Raw genomic sequence first — 20,228 nt, forward strand, 5'->3', positions numbered from 1 at the left:
AGCCCAAAACTGCACACACTACTCCAGCTGTGGTCTTGTGGTTTTATATAGATTCGTTACATTTTGTCTTTTATATTCTATACCTCTTGTCATGAAACCCATTTTCCAATTGCTTTTTTCTGATTTTATCCACTTGTGATTACTGTGGCAAGTCTGCTGTAATTGGCGATGGAGTTCAGTTTAGCACAGTGCAGCATACCGAGAGGTATTCCAGTGAAGGGGGACTATATACAATATTTCATTATGCATTGTCGATGGATGTTATCTTTCACACTATTAAAAATACTGCTTTTTCTTCAAAGCATCAGCAGCACCCTAATGGATATGGACAGTACCATCTCCAGTGGACGCTCTACTCCAGCGCTGATAAACGGGCTCGGAAATACTTCATCAGGAAAGAATATCACTTACAACTGCTGCTGGGACCAATGCCAGGCCAGTTTCAGCTCCAGTCCAGATTTGGCAGATCACATCCGTTCAATACATGTGGATGGGCAACGTGGAGGGGTCTGTTTTTTTTCTTTTTATTCCTTTACATTTAGATAGCTAAGTGCCAAGATAAAATGTAATTATCGGTGCATAATGAGGTCTAGTAGTGGTTACTTGAGAATAAATTTGTTTGAAATCAGATACTTGCCAACTAAACTTGTCCTTTTGAATAGAATTGCTTAACTCCAGTTTGGATGTAGTTTAGAAGGACTTGTATTACTGACGGCATTGTAGATTGCTCATCTGTTTTTGATTTAATCATAGTGACACAACAAGTGATATTTCATATTTGTACAGTATGTAGTCTTTACCACACTCGCTTGGTGCTTAGGTTGCAGGTATTAAATGATCCAGCAAGACACTGACCTTTTCTGCCTTTTCCTTCCCCTCTCCCTTCCTTCCTTCCTTCCTCCCTCCCTCCCCACGGCAAAATGTAAATGCATTTTTATTTTATGTGAGGTCATGAAGCCACATGTGTTGTGAGTCTGACGAGCAGCATGCTCTGTGGCTGCCTTCAGTTCTGCTCTGAGATGGCTGCCAGGAGATGTGTAATTTCCCTGGAAGAATGTCAGATCATCAATCAGACTGCAGGATTGAACTTTTAAATTGATATTTCTTCACATGCATTGTATTTGTTAGTTTCCTTGCTTTCTTCCTCCATGCCACCTTCTCCAAATTGTCCTCCTTTCGGGTTCTAACGATCTTGCACCAATGTCCATGATGGTCTACTCATAGCGTTTGAGTGTGGTGTGGCTTGTTTTCATCTCCATTCTCCCTGTAGGGGAACTGTGAAGCCAGAACTTGGTGCCGTTTGACGCTTCTTCCTCTCCCGTTCTGAGTGCAAAGCTGTCTTTTAATACAAATAGTAAGACCCTGAATTCTTTGCTTTTAATTGTGCTGAATTACTGGGCATAAAGCTGAATGTCTGTCATAATATAGGCTGTTGACAGTCCTTGCACAACATTGAGACCAAAAAAAATTCTGCGCACTTTTTTGATTAGAACTGGGTTGGATTTGATACCTGTTTTTTAAATCTGTAGAATAGGATTTTATTGAATGGTGGAAATACTAAATGTGTTTAATAAATCATAAAACAATTGGTTCATATTGTATCACTTTCCAGTGGAATGGTCCAGCGGTTCTGTATTTATGCTGTCTATATTACATGCCAGTGTACAGGTGCAGCTTATACTTAGTTTACAGGAATTTTGTTATGGATGGAAATTTCTATATATGCAAATGCCCCCTTTTTAGCATAGTTAATCTAGTCTCAATTATCGTGTGCTTGTTTTGGTGCTTTACCTTCAAGCTAATTTTTTGCAGTATGCCAGTGTTGTTTCTTGCTTTCGCCCCAAAATCTATTTCTTGAAATAACTCTTGTTTTTATGCTTCTTTCTGTCTCTTGACTGGTTTCTGTCTAGCTTGGTTTCAGTTTAGCTGCCTGCCCAGTTTCTATCTCACTTTTTCTCAGTTGTACCTGCCCACACAGACCAGAGTAACAGCCTCATTTTCCATGAAGATTCAGTAACTCAAATTACAAGATGTATTAAGCTGCCCACCATTCAAAATTATTTTAAAAAAAAATAGATTGTATTGACTTGAAATTTACAAAAATAAAGGAGGTTTCCACATTAGCAGATCTGATATTGCTCATGGGTGGTTTGGAACCTGGAATAACCTGAATAAGGTGGTGATTCACACATTGTTTAATGCAACAAATTTACTTAAACAACATACAGGAAACTTTTTTTATCCGGCACCTAAATAACCGGAAATCTCTTAACCGGCAAAATTCAGGAGTAGGTTCAGGTAAGTTTTACTTCATATTAGTAGCCTGTTCCTGGATCTGTGGCCGGGTTCCTGCACCTGTTGCTAAGCAACAGGGAAGCCTGGATCTGTTGCTGTGTACGGAGCTCTCGTACCTTTTACTATACCTCTCTGTAATCCGGACTTTTTGGTAAACCGGAACCACGCCGGTCCCGTTGGTGCCGGATAAAAAAGAGTTTCCTGTATTTGACTTGAGATAAAAATGTTGCACACTTCACGGATACTGAAAAGGTACAGGGCCAATCGGGTATATTTGTAATACTACTTACCCACTACTTTATAAAACTTGGTGAAGCTATGAGTAACACTTCCCGCCTAAGCTCAGCCCCACCCCCCCCACCCCATCCCCGCAATCTCCTCTTGCAGTATCACTCTTCCTTTTATTCTTAGAGTTTATATGGCAATGGATTTTTTTCATCTTTGTCCTTTACTTCCACTATAGATTCATAGCTTTTGTTGACACTGTTATTGTTGTCGCCCCAGGAGGGACGAGTGCAGAAGGAAGCAGCTTTCAATCTCCAATGGGCAAACATTTGAACACGTGGTTATTTGCCATGAATCTGGCCTAGTTGACAATGTCTGCAATGTCAGGCTCACATCAGTGCCTTGTAAAAATTCTCTTGGTTTACATTTGGTCAATCAAATATATGTGGTAATTTAACAGATTATTTCAGCCAATCGCTGATTTTTGCCCTGCAGATATGTGGTGCTTATGAGTGACAATTGTGGCTGCACTTTTGGGTGTGACATGATTGTGTTGTAGACACTAGACGTTTAATTATATTAGGTACATATAGTTGCATAAGATTGTTGCAGATTGCGATGCAGTGGGTCATGGGGGGAGGAAAACTCTGCTTGTAATGCAGCTAATATCACTCTGCATTGCTGCAGGCAAAGTGAATTACTTGGCTGTGCCACTATTATTTGTAACCCATTACATCTTCAATTATAGCCTCTGTTTTGTTCAAATTGCTTTCACACAAGTAATTTATTATACTGCTTTTGATGACACAAAACTTGGAAGTATAGTGAACAGTGAGGAGGATAGTGATAGACTTCAAGAAGACACAGACAGGCTGGTGAAATGGGCGGACACGTGGCAGATGAAATTTAACGCAAGAAAGTGTGAAGTGATACATTTTGAGGCAACATAAACTAAAGGGTACAATCCTAAAGAGGATGCATGAACCGAGAGACCTGGGGGTATATGTGCAGAAATCGTTGAACGTGGCAGGGCAGGTTGAGGAAAGCATTAAAAAAGCATACGGGATCCTGGGCTTCATAAAAAAAAAAAGAGGCATAGAGTACAAAAGCATGGAAGTTATGATGAACCTTTATAAAACACTGGTTCGGCCTCAACTGGAGTATTGTCCATTCCTGGGCACCACACTTTAGGAAGGATGTGAAGGCCTTAGAGAGGGTGCAGAAAAGATTTATGAGAATGGTTCCAGGGATGAGCGACTTCAGTTACGTGGATAGACTGGAGAAGCTGGGGTTGCTCTCCTTAAGCAGAGAAGATTGAGAGGAGGTTTGCTAGAGGTGTTCAAAATCATGAGGGGTCTGGAGAGAGTAGATCTCGAGAAACTGTTCCCATTGGCGGAAGGGTCGAGAACCAGAGGACACAGATTTAAGGTGATTGGCAAAAGAATCAAAGGTGACCTGAGGAAAAACTTAGTTGCGCAGCAAGTGGTTAGGATCTAGAATGCACTGCCTGAGAGGGTGGTGGAGGCAGACTCGATCGTGGCTTTCAAAAGGAATTGGATAAGTATCTGCAGGAAAAGAATTTGGAGGGCTACGGGAAAAGGGCGGGGAGCGGGACTAGCTGAAGCGTTCTTGCAGAGAGCTGGCACGGGCTCGACGGGCCGAATGGCCTCCTTCTGTGCTGTAACTATTCTATGATGAGTTTGAGAATTGGTGGAAAACCCAGAATGATTGTTTTAATGATTAGTTGAATTTAACCTTTCTGCCCACCCAATTGTTATGGTTCTGTTCACTTCAATTTCTATGTGAAATTGCGCCTGATTTTCCATCCAGTTGTACTGGTTTTTCAGCTCCATTTGCCTGAACCAGTGCGAAAGATCGCGGAATTTTAAGCACAAATTGCATTCAGTGCAACTCGAATTTCCGCAATCTTTTGCGCTAATTTAAAAAAAACCGCGCTAGAAGCCGGCCTCGTCCACAAAACTGGCCACACCCCCAGGATGAATGAATCCTCTGATTGCACTCGTTTGCAGGCCTTTGAGGAGGCTCTGAAAATTAAGTTGGTTCTTCGGCTGCAAGGACAGCAATAGGAATGTTTTAAAATCATTTTTGAATATAATTTACTTTTAATTTATTAAACTGACTACCCCAATATAACTAGCAAATGATTCTGTATATTAATTCATTTTCAGTAATTTAAAATCGGGTTACTCACAGGTGGTGGATTGACTGAGATTAAAAATGCTTATATTTTGGTGATTAAATCCATTTTCAGCTGTATTAATCAAACCGCACCAAGTTACCACTCTTGAATATACCGATGTATATTTTTTTAAAGCAAATTTTTAAAAATAATTACTTTTAAAGTGCTGCCCGATTGCGCTGGTTCATGGCAAAATTGTACGTTTGGCGATACGCAAGTGGCTTTTAGCGGAAACTCGCCAATTCCGCACAAAGCGGAAACTCTACTGCATAGGTTATGGTTTTTTTGCTTATGTGCTGGCTGGCCTGTGATTTTCCTTCCGTTCTCTAATGAAGGAAATCACAAGCTGATGAGCACAGAAACGGAAAACCCCAGGGCCTAAGGTTCTATCAGAATACCAACTTAGTGGAAAACTGTGTAAAACATAATGAGATTGAAGTAAATATGTGAAAATAAACTCATGTAATTTAAATCTAATGTCTATTTCCATATACAAACAGTAATATAGAAACATAGAAGATAGGAGCAGGAGTAGGCCATTCGGCCCCTCGAGCTGCTCCGTCATTCAATGTGATCATGGCTGATCATCCAAATTCAGTACCCTGTCCCTGCTTTCTCCCCATACCCCTTGATCCCTTTAGCCTTGAGAAATATATCCAACTCCTTCTTGAATATATTTAATGAATTGGCCTCTACTGTCTTCTGTGGTAGAGAATTCCACAGGTTCACCACTCTCTGGGTGAAGAAATTCCTCCTCATTTCTGTCCTAAATGGCTTACCCCTTATCCTTAGACTGTGACCCCTGGTTCAGGACTCCCCGACCATCGGAACATTCTTCCTGCATCTAGTCTGTCCAGTCCTGTCAGAATTTTATAAGTTTCAATGAGATCCCCTCTCATTCTTCTAAACTCCAGTGAGTACAAGCCCAATCGTCCCAATCTCTCCTCATACGTCATTCCTGCCATCCCAGGTATCAGCCTGGTGAATCTTCGCTGCACTCCTTACATGGCAAGAACATCCTTCCTCAGATAAGGCGACCAAAACTGCACACAATACTCGAGATGCGGCCTCACCAAGGCCCTGTACAACTGCAGCAAGACATCCTTGTTCCTGTACTCAAACCTTCTCGCTGCGAAGGCCAACATACCATTTGTCTTCTTAACCGCCTTGTAATGTACAAATTTGTCTGAATCTTTTACCATTTTCCAAGACAAGGTCACTCAATCTGTAAAACCAAATATTGGTACCACAGGGTTTGGATTTATATTTGTCACTTTTTTTGTGGTGTTCAGGTAGTATGTGTTCAATGTGTTGAATAGTTGTACTTCCATTGACTGCAATGGATTTGCTTTTTGCTTTGGTTCCACCTCCTTTCCATGTGTGTAATGTACATCTTTCCCTTGTACTGTGGTCTCTGCAGAGGAATTGGATTTACCTCCATTTCTCCCCAGAATTGCAATTTTGTCATTACCCATGCAGGTTTTTAACATTTCTGATGTCAATACAATTAGGATAATCTGTGACTCCGCATGTCGCAGTTTTAAATGTATATCCTGGTGTGTGGTGTTTTTCCATTAGGAATCCAAGTAAAAATGTGTGCAACAGAAGCCCACCATGTTACTGTTCAGTATTAAGAACAACACTTGAGCCATTGCAGCTTCAATCAATTGGATGTTTTCTATGCAAGCTTGAGCCGGATTGTTTAATTTTATCAAGTTCAGTGTTTTTAGAATTGCAGTGAAATTTCACATTTATTTCAATTGTTTGAAAACACCCTAATGATCCAGTTATTAAATTTGGTTTGTCTCTGGAGTGAGCACTTTGAGCTCTATCGTGCAAGGTGAAGTTTTGGTGGAATGGGTCTATTACTCGTGACTGTTATGGTCGAAGTAATTTGAGGTAATTTAAACACAGTAGCGTTTTGATTTGTGTGATTTTTGTTCTTTCCCTCTATGCTTAAAACATTTTACCAATACACTAAGCCTTGTAGCAATATTGAAACCCAATTTACTGACATTGAGCAATTTTTTGCAAATTGGAAGCCTCTTTTAGACATTGTACTCGCTGCATGGCGTGTGTGTGTGCGCGCTTAAAGAAATACAAGCTATTACAGGAGGAAGGAGAAAAGCATTTATAAAAAAAAAATTTAAAAAAAATGAATTTGGTGGAACAGTTTCTAAAAAAAAATTAGAAAGCAAAAGAGAGTTGCTAAGTGCCAGGACTAGCATTGGTCACATTGTGACCTGTTTAGTATTGAATCGACGGGCCCTGGCGGTGGTTCAAGCTTGATCACAATTAGATAACCTACACCAGTATATTTTTTTCAGATTGATGTACAATTATCCATGAAGTTTTGAGCCTGTCCTCAAGATGAGCGATGTCTGCTGCTGAGAAATAGATCAATTTTCCACTTTGTTGCCAAAGATAGGGGACAAAATCTGTGCAACCTGAAGTTAATTTTGCTGTGCTCAACAAGTACTTAATCCCAACCCCGAAAAGCAACCCCCTCAATACCCCAGTGTCCAATTCACTTCCCACATTAGCCATCCCTGCAACCTCTTTGAGACTTAGTTTTACAGCAGTCCACACTAAACAATGGGCAGTTTTGTGCTGTGGACTGGAAACTGGGCTTAGACTGTCCTAATTTGCGCAAATGGATGTAAACGGATATGATATAATTGGGATTACGGAGACATGGCTCCAGGGTGACAAAGTTGGGAATTCAACATCCAGGGGTGTTCAATATTCAGGAAGGACAGGCAAAAAGGAAAAAGAGGTGGGGTAGCATTGCTGGTTAAAGAGGAGATTAACACAGTAGTAAGGAAGGATATTAACTCTGATGATGTGGAATCTGTATGGGTAGAGCTGAGAAATACCATGGGGCAGAAAACATTAGTGGGAGTTGTATACAGACACCCAAACAGTAATGCTGAGGTTGGGGATGACATTAAATGGCAAATTAGAGATGCGTGCAATAAGGGCACAGCAGTTATCATGGGTGACTTTAATCTACATATAGATTGGGCTAACCAAATTAGTAACAATACCGTGGAGGAGGAATTCCTAGAGTATGCGGGATGGTTTCCTGGACCAATATGTCGAGGAACCAACTAGAGATCAGGCCATCTTAGACTGGGTATCATGTAATGACAAAGGATTAATTAGCAATCTTGTTGTGCGAGGCCCCTTGGGGAGGAGCGATCATAATATGATAGAATTCTTCATTAAGATGGAGAGTGAAGTAGTTGACTCGGAGACTAGGGTCCTGAATTTAAATAAAGGAAACTACGATGGTATGAGGCGCGAGTTGGCTAGGATGGATTGGGGACGTTACTTAAAGGGTTGACGGTGGATAGGCAATAGCAAATATTTAAAGATCGCATGGATGAACTACAGAATTTGTTCATCCCTGTCTGGCATAAAAATAAAAAAGGTGACTCAACCGTGGCTAACGAGGGCAATTAGGGATAGCATAAGATCCAAGGAGAGGACATATAAATTGGCCAGAAAAAGCAGCAAGCCTGAGGATTGGGAGCAGTTTAGGATTCAGCAAAGGAGGACAAAAGGATTAATTAAGAGGGGGGAAAATAGAGTATGAGAGTAAGCTTGCAGCGAACATAAAAACTGACTGTAAAAGCTTCTATAGATATGTGAAGAGAAAAAGATTGGCGAAGTCGAGCGTAAGTCCCTTGCAGTCAGAATCGGGGGAATTTATAATGGGGAACAAAGAAATGGCTGACCAATTAAATACATACTTTGGTTCTGTCTTCACAAAGGAGGACACAAATAACCTCCCAGAGATGTCGGGGAACATAAGGTCTAATGAGAGGGAGGAACTGAATGAAATCAGTATTTGTAGGGAAATTGACGGGATTGAAGGTCGTAAAATCCCCAGGGCCTGAAAATCTACATCCTAGGATACTTAAGGAAGTGGCCCTAGAAATAGTAGATGCATTGCCGGTCATCTTCCAAAATTCTATAGACTCTGGCACAGTTCCCATGGATTGGAGGGTAGTTAATGTAACCCTACTATTTAAAAAAGGTGGTAGGGAGAAAACGGGGAATTATAGACCGGTAAGCCTGACATCGGTAGTGGGGAAAATGCTAGAGTCCATTTATAAAAGATGTAATAGCAGAGCACTTGAGAAACAGTGACAGGATCAGACAAAGTCAACATGGATTTACAAAAGGTAAATCGTGCTTGACTAATCTACTGGAATCTTTTGAGGATGTAACTGGTAGAATAGATAAGGGAGAACCAGTGGATGTGGTGTATTTGGACTTTCAGAAGGCTTTCGATAAGGTCCCGCATAAGAGATTAGCGTGCAAAGTTAAAGCACATGGGATTGGGGGTAAGGTACTGACTTGGGTAGGCAGGCAGGAAGCAAAGAGTTGGAATAAACGGGTCTTTTTCCGAGTGGAAGGCAGTGACTAGTGGGGTACTGCAGGGATTGGGGCTAGGACCCCAGTTATTCACAATATATATTAATGATCTACACAAGGGAACTAGATGTAATATCTCCAAGTTTGCAGATGACACAAAGCTGGGTGGGCGTGTGTGCTGTGAGGAGGATGCAGAGAAACTCCAGTATGATTTGGACAGGTTGGGTGATTGGGCAGATGCAGTATAATGTGGGTAAATGTGAGGTTATCCACTTTGGTGGCAAAAACAGGAAGGCAGATTATTATCTGAACAGCAATAGATTGGGAGAAGGGGAAGTGCAACGAGACCTGGGTGTTCTTGTGCACCAGTCACTGAAGGTAAGCATGCAGGTGCAGCAGGCGGTTAAGAAGGCAAATGGTATGTTGGCCTTCATAGCGAGAGGATTCGAGTACAGGATGTCTTGCTGCAGTTGTACAGGGCCTTGGTGAGACCACACCTTGAGTATTGTGTGCAGTTTTGGTCGCCTTATCCGAGGAAGGATGTTCTTGCCATGGAGGGAGTGCAGCGAAGATTCACCAGACTGATACCTGGGATGGCAGGAATGACGTGTGAGGAGCGATTGGGTCGATTAGGCTTATATACGCTGGAGTTTAGAAGAATGAGAGGGGATCCCATTGAAACGTGTAAAATTCTAACGTATAAAATTCTAACAGGACGAGATGCAGGAAGGATGTTCCTGATTGCGGGGGAGTCCAGAACCAGGGGTCATAATCTAAGGATAAGGGGTAAGCCATTTAGGAGGAATTTCTTCACCCAGAGAGTGGTGAACCTGTGGAATTCTCTACCACAGAAGGTAGTTGAGGCCAATTCATTAAATATATTCATGAAGGAGTTAGATATATTTCTTAAGGCTAAGGGGATCAAGGGATATGGAGAGAAAGCAGGGACAGGGTACTGAATTTGGATGATCAGCCATGATCTCATGAAATGGCGGAGCAGGCTCGAGGGGCCGAATGGCCTACTCCTGCTCCTATCGTCTATGTTTCTATAAGACCATTGCATCTGGCAGAGTGTGGGCTAAATTTAAACTCTAGCCTGGAGCATGAAAGGACAGCATGTAATCCAATAAGCAATTTAATTCCAATACATGTCATCAGATTGAGTGTATTCTGATATTAAACCATTCTTTTCTTGTGTTTGTAAAGCTTAGATATGACTGTGATCAGTGGAAGGATCTCTTACCCTGTCTGTTCCTATTAAGGAAGTCACTGATGTACTCATGTGCCTCACCATGGAGTGGTAAGACAGTGGTTCACATGGAATGTTTCCTATTTGGCAAGTTCCTGACCTCTGCTGGGTTACTAGAGAGGCACTTTTATTATCTTTATAAAGGGCATGGAAAACCTCGTTGGCGACTCCTACCCTGCAAGATAGCCAGATTATCACTATTGTCTACCACATAGTTTCATTTCAATGCACAAAGATGGCACCATTTTACTTGAAAGTACAAATTACGTCATCTTTCCCCTCGCCCCCAGTTCTTCGAGCACAAAATTGAATGCCCAATGAAATTCTGTTGTTTTCTGCCCAAAGTGTGGTGCAAGTTGGCTAAATACTGGAAAGAAATTAATTATTGGTGATTGCAAGATAATTTTGGTTGAAAAAGCCCTTTAGCCCATTCAGTCTTATCCTTCCAGAATGTCTTCCCATTACAGCACCTAGCTGGTTCTTAAACAAGTGCAGTGTTCTGACTTCAGCCACTCTCTGACAATCTATTCCATCACGCTTTGTGCAAGGAATTATTTGGCACATGTTGTAATCTTGTCATTTTTAACCATGTGCCTGTGACTTTTCTTTTACCCTGGCATATCTGAAAACCTGGTTACAGTCTTACTTTATCTTTTTAGGCAGCATGTATGGCATGGTAAGGACCCCTCCCAGTAGTCTATTTGAGCTGAAGTCCTAGCTTATCTTATTTCTCCAATTCCTCCCTCTTAACTGGGGATCAGCCTCATTACTGTCACCTGGATACCTCCTTTTTGTTACACGGATCGGTATCTTAGTTGCTGCCTGACCAGGTCACAGTTTCAGCATGATGTTTTGGGATTTGAATTGACCTGATTTGGTACAGGTAGACTACCCTTTATCCGGACTTCCGAAAACCGAAACCCTCTAAAAACCGAAGGTTTTTTCGTTCAGCGTAAGTCGTGCGTACGACTTACGCTGAACGAAAAAACCTTCGGTTTTTAGAGGGTTCCGGTTGCGGAAGTTCGGATAAAGGGTAAGTCGTGCGCACGACCCCCCCGACAACCGCCGACCCCGCCAGCCCCGACAACTGCCGACCCCCCCCGCGGACCCGCCAGCCCCGACAACCACCGACCCCGCCAGCCGCCGACCCCCCCCCCCCCCCCCGCGGACCCCGACAACCCCCCCCCCCCCCCCCCCCGCGGACCCCGATAACCGCCGCCCCCCCCCCCCGCGGGCCCCGACAACCGCCGACCCCGACAGCCGCCGACCCCCCCGCCGGCCCCAACAACCGCCGACCCCCCCCCCCCCCCGTACCCCGCCGACCCCGACTGACTTACGCTGAGCGTCAGCGTAAGTCGTGCGCACGACCCCCCCCGCCGACCCACCTTCCGAAATCCGAAATTCTCCTTTATCCGAAACTCGGCTGGTCCCGAGGTTTTCGGATAAAGGATAGTCTACCTGTACTGTAATCCAGCATTCTGTTTACTTTGTTTAATGCTGTCTCTCACTGGACATGCTGAGCGATGATTCAGTTAATACCTCTAGATCCCTTTCAACTTGGTGAGTTTTGTCATCAAGGACTGAGAGTGCCTCCTTCCCCCCCCCCCCAATGTGTAATACTTTGCATTTGTCCTTCATGTGCCGCTGATCGTCCCAGGTGGATATCCTGTTGAGCTGTCTTTGTAAGATCTTTACTGCTTCTCGAGTCCGCAGCACCTTTCTGTTACTCATCTATGTGCGCGCCAGTCAACTTACCTCGGCGAGTTTATAGATGTCCCAATTGCAGACCTGAAACTTGGGAGGACTCGTAAAAATCAACATTTAAGAACATAAGAAATAGGAGCAGGAGTAGGCCAATCGGCCCCTCAAGCCTGCTCCGCCATTCAATAAGATCATGGCTGATCTGATCCTAACCGCCAATCCACTATCACAGAACCATCTCCTGAATCTAACAGAATTAGACACACAAAATAGGAGCAGGATCAGGCTACACGGCCCCTGGGCCCGCTCCGCTACCCACAGGGCCATGACCGATCCGAACCTAGACTCATGTCCAAATTCCTGCCCGCTCCCCGTAACCCTTAATTCCCTTTACTTCTAGGAAACTGTCTATTTCTGTTTTAAATTTATGTAATGATGTAGCTTCTACAGCTTTTTGGGGCAGCATATTCCATGGACCTACCACCCTCTGAGTGAAGTAGTTCCTCCTCATCTCAGTTTTGAAAGAGCAGCCCCTTATTCTAAGACTATGCCCCCTAGTTCTAGTTTCACCCATCATTGGGAACATCTTCCCCGCATCCACCCGATCCAACCCCTTCACAATCTTCTATGTTTCAATAAGATCGCCTCTCATTCTTCTGAACTCCAATGAGTAGAGTCCCAATCTACTCAACCACTCCTCATATGTCCATCCCCTCATCCCCGGGATTAACCGAGTGAACCTTCTTTGTACTGACTCGAGAGCAAGTATGTCCTTTCTTAAGTATGGACACCAAAACTGTACGCAGTATTCCAGGTGCGGTCTCACCAATACCTTGTACAACTGAAGCAATACATCCTTATTTTTATATTCTATCCCCCTAGCAATGAAAGCCAACATTCCATTGGCCTTCTTAATCACTTGCTGCACCTGCATACTAACCTTTTGAGTTTCGTGCACCAGGACCCCCAGATCCCTTTGTACTTCAGTACTTTCCAGTTTCTTGCCATTAAGATAATAACTTGCTCTACGATGTTTCCTGCCAAAGTGCATAACCTCACACTTTCCAGTATTGTAATCCATCTGCCAAATCTCTGCCCACTTACTTAGCCTTTCTATGTCCCCTTGTAGGTTTTTTATGTCCTCCTCACTCACTACTTTCCCTCCCATCTTAGTATCATCTGCAAACTTTGATATGTTACACTCGGTCCCCTCCTCCAAATCGTTAATATAGATTGTAAAGAGTTGGGGACCCAGCACTGACCCCTGCGGAACACCACTGGTTACTGATTGCCCGTCTGAGAACGAACCATTTATCCCAACTCTCTGCTTTCTGTTGGATAGCCAATCCTCTATCCATGCCAGAATATTACCCCCAATCCTGTGATTTTTTTTATCTTAAGCAATAATCTTTTGTGTGGCACCTTGTCAAATGCCTTTTGGAAGTCTAAATACACTACGTCCACTGGTTCCCCTTTATCCACCCTATATGTTACTTCCTCAAAGTACTCCAGCAAATTTGTCAAACATGACTTCCCCTTCATAAAACCATGCTGACTTTGTCTTATTAAATTATGATTATCCAAATGTCCTGTTACTGTCTCCTTAATAATGGACTCCAAAATTTTACCTACCACAGATGTTAGGCTAACTGGTCTATAGTTTCCAGCCTTCTGTCTACTGCCCTTTTTAAATAAGGGTGTTAGCAGTTTTCCAGTCTGCCGGGACCTTTGCCGAGTCCAGGGAGTTTTGGAAAATTATTACCAATGCATCCACAGTCCCTACTGCCACTTCCCTCAAGACCCTAGGATGTAAGCCATCAGGTCCAGGTGATTTATCCGCCTTGAGTCCCATTATTTTACTGAGTACCACTTCCTTAGTGATTTTGATCGTGTTTAGCTCCTCCGCCCCCTTTAGCCCCCTGTTTGTCCAGTGTTGGGATATTCTTCGTGTCTTCTACTGTAAAGACTGATACAAAATATTCATTCAGTGTTTTTGCCATCTCCATATTTCCCACCATTAATTTCCCGGTCTCATCCTCTAAGGGACCAACATTTACTTCAGCCACCCTTTTTCTTTTTATATAACTATAAAAACTCTTACTATCTATTTTTATATTTTTTGCTAATTTACTTTCATAATCTATCTTCCCTTTCTTAATCAATCTTTGTTATTTTTTGCTGTCTTTTAAAGTTTTCCCAATCCTCCCACTAGATTTGGCTACCTTATATGCCCTTGTTTTTAGTCGAATACTATCCTTAATTTCTTTACTTAGCCACGGATGGCTGTCTTCTTTTACACCCATTTCTTCTCAGTGGAATATATATTTTTTGGAAGTTGTAAAATAACTCCTTAAATGTACACCACTGATCATGTATCGTCTTACCCTTTAATCTATTTTCCCAATCCACTCTACTCAATTCCGCTCTCATACCTTCATAGTCTCCTTTATTCAAGCTTAGCACGCTTGTTTGAGATCCAACCTTCTCACCCTCTAATTGCATATGGAATTCAACCCTATTATGGTCACTCATTCCAAGGGGATCCTTTACTAGGACATTTTTAATTAATCCTGTCTCGTTACACAGGACCAGATCTAAGGTTGCTTGCCCCCTGGTCGGTTCAGTTACATACTGCTCAAGAAACCCATCCCTAATGCACTCAATGAACTCATCCTCAAGGCAGCCCTGCCCAATTTGATTTGTCCAATTAATATGATAATTAAAATCCCCCATAATTATAGATGTTCCCTTATTACAAGCCTCAACTATTTCCTGATTGATACTCCGTCCAACAGAGTTGCCACTGTTCAGAGGCCTATAGACTACGCCCACTAGTGTTTTTTTCCCCTTATTATTCCTTACCTCCACCCAAACTGTTTCATTATCCTGATCTTTTGACCAATATCATTTCTCTGTATTACAGTGATTCCTTCCTTTATTAACATAGCCACCCCACCTCCCCTTCCTTCCTGCCTGTCCTTCCTGATCGTTAAATAACCTGGTATGTTTAATTCCCAGGCATTGTCACCCTGCAGCCATGTTTCTGTAATGGCCACAAGATCATACCCATATGTAGTTATTTGTGCCATTAACTCGTCTATTTTGTTACGAATGCTACGTGCATTCAGATAGAGAACTTTCAAAGATGTTTTGTGACACTTAGTTCCTGCTTTTGCCCTTTTTCTTACTTTACCTTTTACTCCATACCTTCTGCCCCTTCCTGACACGCTCTGGTTTTTAATTTCCCCACTGCTACCTAAGTCTATGACCTTCTCTGTTGTCATTTTTATTATTTGCTCTCTAGGAACCTTCCCCCCCCCCCCCCCCCCCACTAGTTAGTTTAAAGCCCTCTCATTTCATTGTGCAGTACACACGTCTGCTGCATATATGACAAATAAAAATTGAATTGAATTGAATCAGTTTGTTTTTTAAGCCTAATTTGTGCATATTAGATTTCTCTTGCATTACCTTTTTTTAATATGCAGCAGCTCCCTTAAGTAAAAGATTTGATGTTGCACACTCAACTTTGATGCATTTTTATGGCTTGAATCCAAAGGGTGTGTAATGTTTTTGACTGACTCACAAATAGAGCCTTATAAAAAGGATCAGCATTATAAAGGTCAGACTCAAAAGCAGCCCAGGGTGATGGGATAAAAGCCCTCCTACCAGCTGTGAAGGTCATATGTGTCATTATTGAGTAGCCTTCAGTTTTTAGTGGGAGAGAGTTCTTGGCACTATTAGTCACAATTTGGCATAAATAGTCATCTGATTATAAGGATGACTGATATATAAAAGATGTCAAACTGGTGTACAGTACGAGTACTTTTCTGCATTTGGGCACATTTTTGGGGCCGTGTAGACAGAACTTTACTTTGCTTGTGGTTGTATTAAGTTTCATGTCGGAGTGCTGTGGTAGTAATGGGAGCCCAAAAGAGAAAGGTGTTCTGTTAGTGAGCACTGACATTCCTCATCTTGTCTGTTTCACCAAAAATATATAATTTTATTAAAGGAGGAAAAAATTCCTCTAAAACATTGACTGGGTGTGTCCTTAAAGTAGTATTTCAAACATCTGCCAAATTTCTGTGTTTTTCAGGTATTTGTCTGTCTATGGAAAGGTTGCAAAGTATACAACACACCGTCTACTAGTCAGAGCTGGCTGCAGAGGCACATGCTTACACATAGTGGAGACAAACCCTTTAAGGTAGGTGTGAAAATATTCGTTGCAAATTCTATCCAATCATGGCTTCAGAAAAGCACTGGCACAATTTCGTAGGGAATGAGTCGAAAGTAATGAGTGTTAAAATTATGCGGAAATACCCACACCGAGCTCCCAAAATACCTAACCTTTTTGGATTAAGTCGCAGACTGCCTTACTAGGTTGAAATATGCCTTTGGAGACCAATTGTTACAGAATAAGGCTGAATATACGGCTGCCTTTGGCCTCTGGCCTGTATATCTGTAGTATGATGCATAACTGGCAGACTGATCCTGCTAGCTACACATGTCAAGGTTGCAATTAGATGACCCACAAAGGAGCTCTGCGCCTGAGAGCTTGAATGTATGTATAGAAAGCAAAGCTAAGAGTAGGGCTACTAGGGCACTTTTAAAATGCACCTTCACACCAGTTTGGAGTTAGACTGCAGACTTTGATCTTGAGATGCTGCAAGACTGCCTGTTGGCAGGATCTCTCTCTGCTTGCCTTTAGTGGCATTGTTGGGCCTCAAATTGGGATCTTTTAAAGTATTGCAGTACATTGATGAGGACATTTGACAGCATAACTGCAGCCTAACTGGTTTTCTGAACATTTAAGTTATTGGAAAGTGGTATTAGCTACAGAATAGTATATGACATGAATGTGGGTTTATAATATAGCACCAGTGTTTTCACAGGATACTTGCTGTTGAAAGTTAGAATCTGATATGGATTATTAGCACTTTCATAATTGCTGTTGAGCAATGAGCATTATTTTATTAAAATGCATGTGTAATTTATCCCTGAAGTTGAGTTTTTCATCTTAAGTAAGTGACACCCTCCGGTTTGACCAGTTAAATCCTGCTGGAGTTTTGTCCACGTTCTCCCACAGCGTAATCGGGGTTTGAACATTTATCTGTGATTTGTATGTTAAAACTCAAATTGACGACAGTTAGCCATGGTTGATGATGTCCCTATAACGCACAGTAGAACATCAGTAAGTAACCCATTTAGTAAGCTAGCATTGATTGTGTTGTCTGCTTCTGTTTAAACCGAGTAGCGAGTTGCTTCTTGAAAGCTGCTAAGGACCAGGGGAGGAGGAAAAACCCAAACAAGCAGCAGCTAAAACTGATCAGGTAGTAATAATGGACTGTGTGTTGTACTGTGGAACTGAGGGTAGGTAGATGAGACTGGTTTGGATCTCCTTCAGATCAACCTTCTCATCATTATGTTCTGGCACTGCAGTAGGCACTTTACTAACACTGCCATCCCACCTTTTTCATAGGAACTTGGGGACCGGAGTAGGCCATTCAGCCCCTCAAGCCTGTTCTGCCATTCTGTTCGATACCTTTGCTCCAAATCATTTAGTACCCTTAAATAACAAATCTATCAATCTCCGTTTTGAATTTTTCAATTGACCCAGCAGCCACAGCCTATTGTGCGAGTGTTCCAGATTTCCACTCCCCTTGGCGTGAAAGTGTTTCCTGACTTTACTGCTAAATGACCTACCTCTACTTAGGAGTATGTCCCCTTGTTCCAGATTCCCTCACCAGAGGAAATAGTTTCTCTCTATCTACACTATTGGATCCCTTTTATCATTTTAAAGACCTCCAATCGATCACCCCACAACTTTCTAATCTCAAGGGAATACAAACCAAGTTTATGCAACCTGCCCTCCTAATTTAAACCTTTAAATCCTAGTGTTCTAGTGAATCTGGGCAGTACCCCCTCCAAGGCCAATATATCTTTCCGCTCGCCCCAGAAAATGTTCTGCAGGAGTATTAAGCTCTTTGCCCCCTCCAAAGCTTAAACCACACCTCCAATATAGCTACTATATCATATCCCTCCAGAGTTATTAATGTTTCTAACTTTCCAATATTGTTTTGAAAGCTTGGTGCATTCACAAACAAACCACCCAATCCCATCTCCCAAATTTTTGGAACAATTTTTTTCATTTTTTCTTTTGCTCGTGTAGAGAGCTGATTTAGTGGGTAATTGCATGCAAATGAATGGGCATCCTGACACTATTTGGGATCTTCAAAATCAATACCCGAGTGCTTCATAAGCAGTTAATTTTCATCAGAAATCAGATCTGAAGTGCTTAATTTTAGAATACAAATTTGGGTGGGGTGCAGTACCTCCTGGTCATTCTGTCTTATTCATGTAACTACAGTTGCATTTGCTCAACATTCAGCTTGCTGTACAGTTATGATTTTGCAGTGGTTTACTCTTGATATTGCAAGGTGAAATGTGACCTTTTCTGTTTTTTTTTCCAGTGTGTTGTTGGTGGGTGTACTGCTAGCTTTGCATCTCAAGGTGGCCTTGCTCGTCATGTACCAACACACTTCAGCCAGCAAAGCTCTGGAAAAGTCACTAGTCAGCCGAAGGTCAAGGAGGAGTCTCCTTCCAAAGCGGTTATGAACAAACGAAGGAGGCTAAAAAATAAGCGACGACGCTCGCTACGTGAGTTTTCATATCTCTGATTTTTACACTATTTCATCTGCAACCAGTATCTGGTCATTGTGAATCATCCTGTTTCTAGCTCTGGCCATTATTAGTGGTTTACAATGCAGCATTTTAGTGCCACATTTTTGGATTCAACAGTTGATATTTAGTTGATCTGGTTGATAGAGCTGGAGGAGGCACTGTGGGTAAACATACTTTGGTTTTAATTCCGTCCGGACTGATCGGATGGAAGTCTTTTTGTCCTTGGTGGTTATACATGATTGGTCTTGGACGATGTGAGTTTAGGCACTCTCGGCCTAGTTACTTTTGGACATCGCATTGCCTGTAATTTGGCTGGTGTAGGAAATGAAAATATTCATTAGGGGATAGGGGTGCTTTTGTGCAGTTGATGGGCAGAGGAAATTTAGCATGCATGTGCCTGTTCTTGGCCTGGTAACTTCCTTCTCCCTCACCCACCTCAACCTCCCTGCTAAATGGTTGTAAAAACCCAATGGGTTTACTAATGCCCTTCAGGAAAGAGAACCTGCTACTTTTACCTGGCCTGGCCAATACGTGACTGCAGTCTCACTTTACAAGGCTTACATTTAATGCCTTCTGAAGCTACCTAGCAAGGTACTGTACTCAGTTATACAGTCATTACAATGTCTCAAGCCTCAGATGGGTTAAAAAATGTCTTCTGTTGCCTGGTGGAATGGTGAGGAAGTTGTGTAGGTCAATAATCTGAGGATCTATGACAATTGCAGGTTTTCTTTTTTAACTCGTTCATGGGATGTGGGCGTCGCTGGCAAGGCCATCATTACCCGTCCCTAATTGCCCTCGAGAAGGTGGTGGTGAGCCGCCGCCTTGAACCGCTGTAGTCAGTGTGGTGAAGGTACTCCCACAGTGTTAGGGAGGGAGTTTCAGGGTTTTAACCCAGTGACGATGAAGCAAGTTTGTTCCCACTCCAAATGCTTGTACTTAGTATTCAACTATAGGCCCAACTCGAAAGTTTGCCTCATGATGAAAGTGCTTCGTGCAGAACAGTGCTTCACTTGACGGTAACTTACTTCTCATTCAGAATGATGGCATATTCTCATCAAGCGTCTCTTGATGGAAGAAACAGACTTTGTGCTGTTCAAAATTGTTCTTTGTCTCACGAGGGAGATGAACATCTGTTGTAAGTAATTCAAATTGTGATGCATAGATCATAAAACCAGCAGAGAGACTGACTGAAGCAAGCTTTTATATAATCGACGTTTAACAGGGAGGGGGAGTTTGGCACGGAACAAGACAATTCGGGAAGGATGTCAAGGCCTTGGAGAAGATTTACTAAAATGGTAGCAGGGATGATTGGACTTTGGTGGAGAGACTGGAGAAGATGAGATTATTCTCTTTAGTGCAGAGAAGATTAAGGGGGGATTTAATAGAGGTGTTAAAAATCATGAATGGTTTTGATAGAGTGAAAAAGGAGAAACTGATTCACTTAGCAGGGTCGGTAACCAGAGGATACAGATTTAAGATAATCGGCAAAAGAGCCAG

The 20,228-nt window shown here is 42.3% G+C and overlaps 1 protein-coding gene across 3 annotated transcripts in view; it reads left to right on the forward strand.

The window, feature by feature from the left end:
• Positions 1-282: 282 nt before the first annotated feature.
• LOC147105563 (zinc finger protein AEBP2) overlaps positions 283-20,228 on the forward strand; it is a 68,082-nt gene continuing 48,136 nt past the window's right edge. For 2 of the 3 annotated variants that reach the window (XM_086010038.1, XM_086010039.1), the window contains exons 1-3: positions 284-507; positions 16,147-16,254; positions 18,521-18,707. In XM_086010038.1, coding sequence (XP_085866164.1) covers positions 319-507; positions 16,147-16,254; positions 18,521-18,707 — 484 coding nt within the window. In that variant the 5' untranslated portion in view covers positions 284-318. Of the gene's footprint in view, positions 508-16,146; positions 16,255-18,520; positions 18,708-20,228 lie in introns of all 3 variants that reach the window. The other variant, XM_086010037.1, reaches the window with a different exon arrangement.

This window comes from Somniosus microcephalus, chromosome 17, assembly GCF_052327205.1.
Source record: "Somniosus microcephalus isolate GS21.2 chromosome 17, FLI_Smic_1.0, whole genome shotgun sequence".
In the NCBI taxonomy this organism is placed as follows: Eukaryota; Metazoa; Chordata; class Chondrichthyes; order Squaliformes; family Somniosidae; genus Somniosus; species Somniosus microcephalus.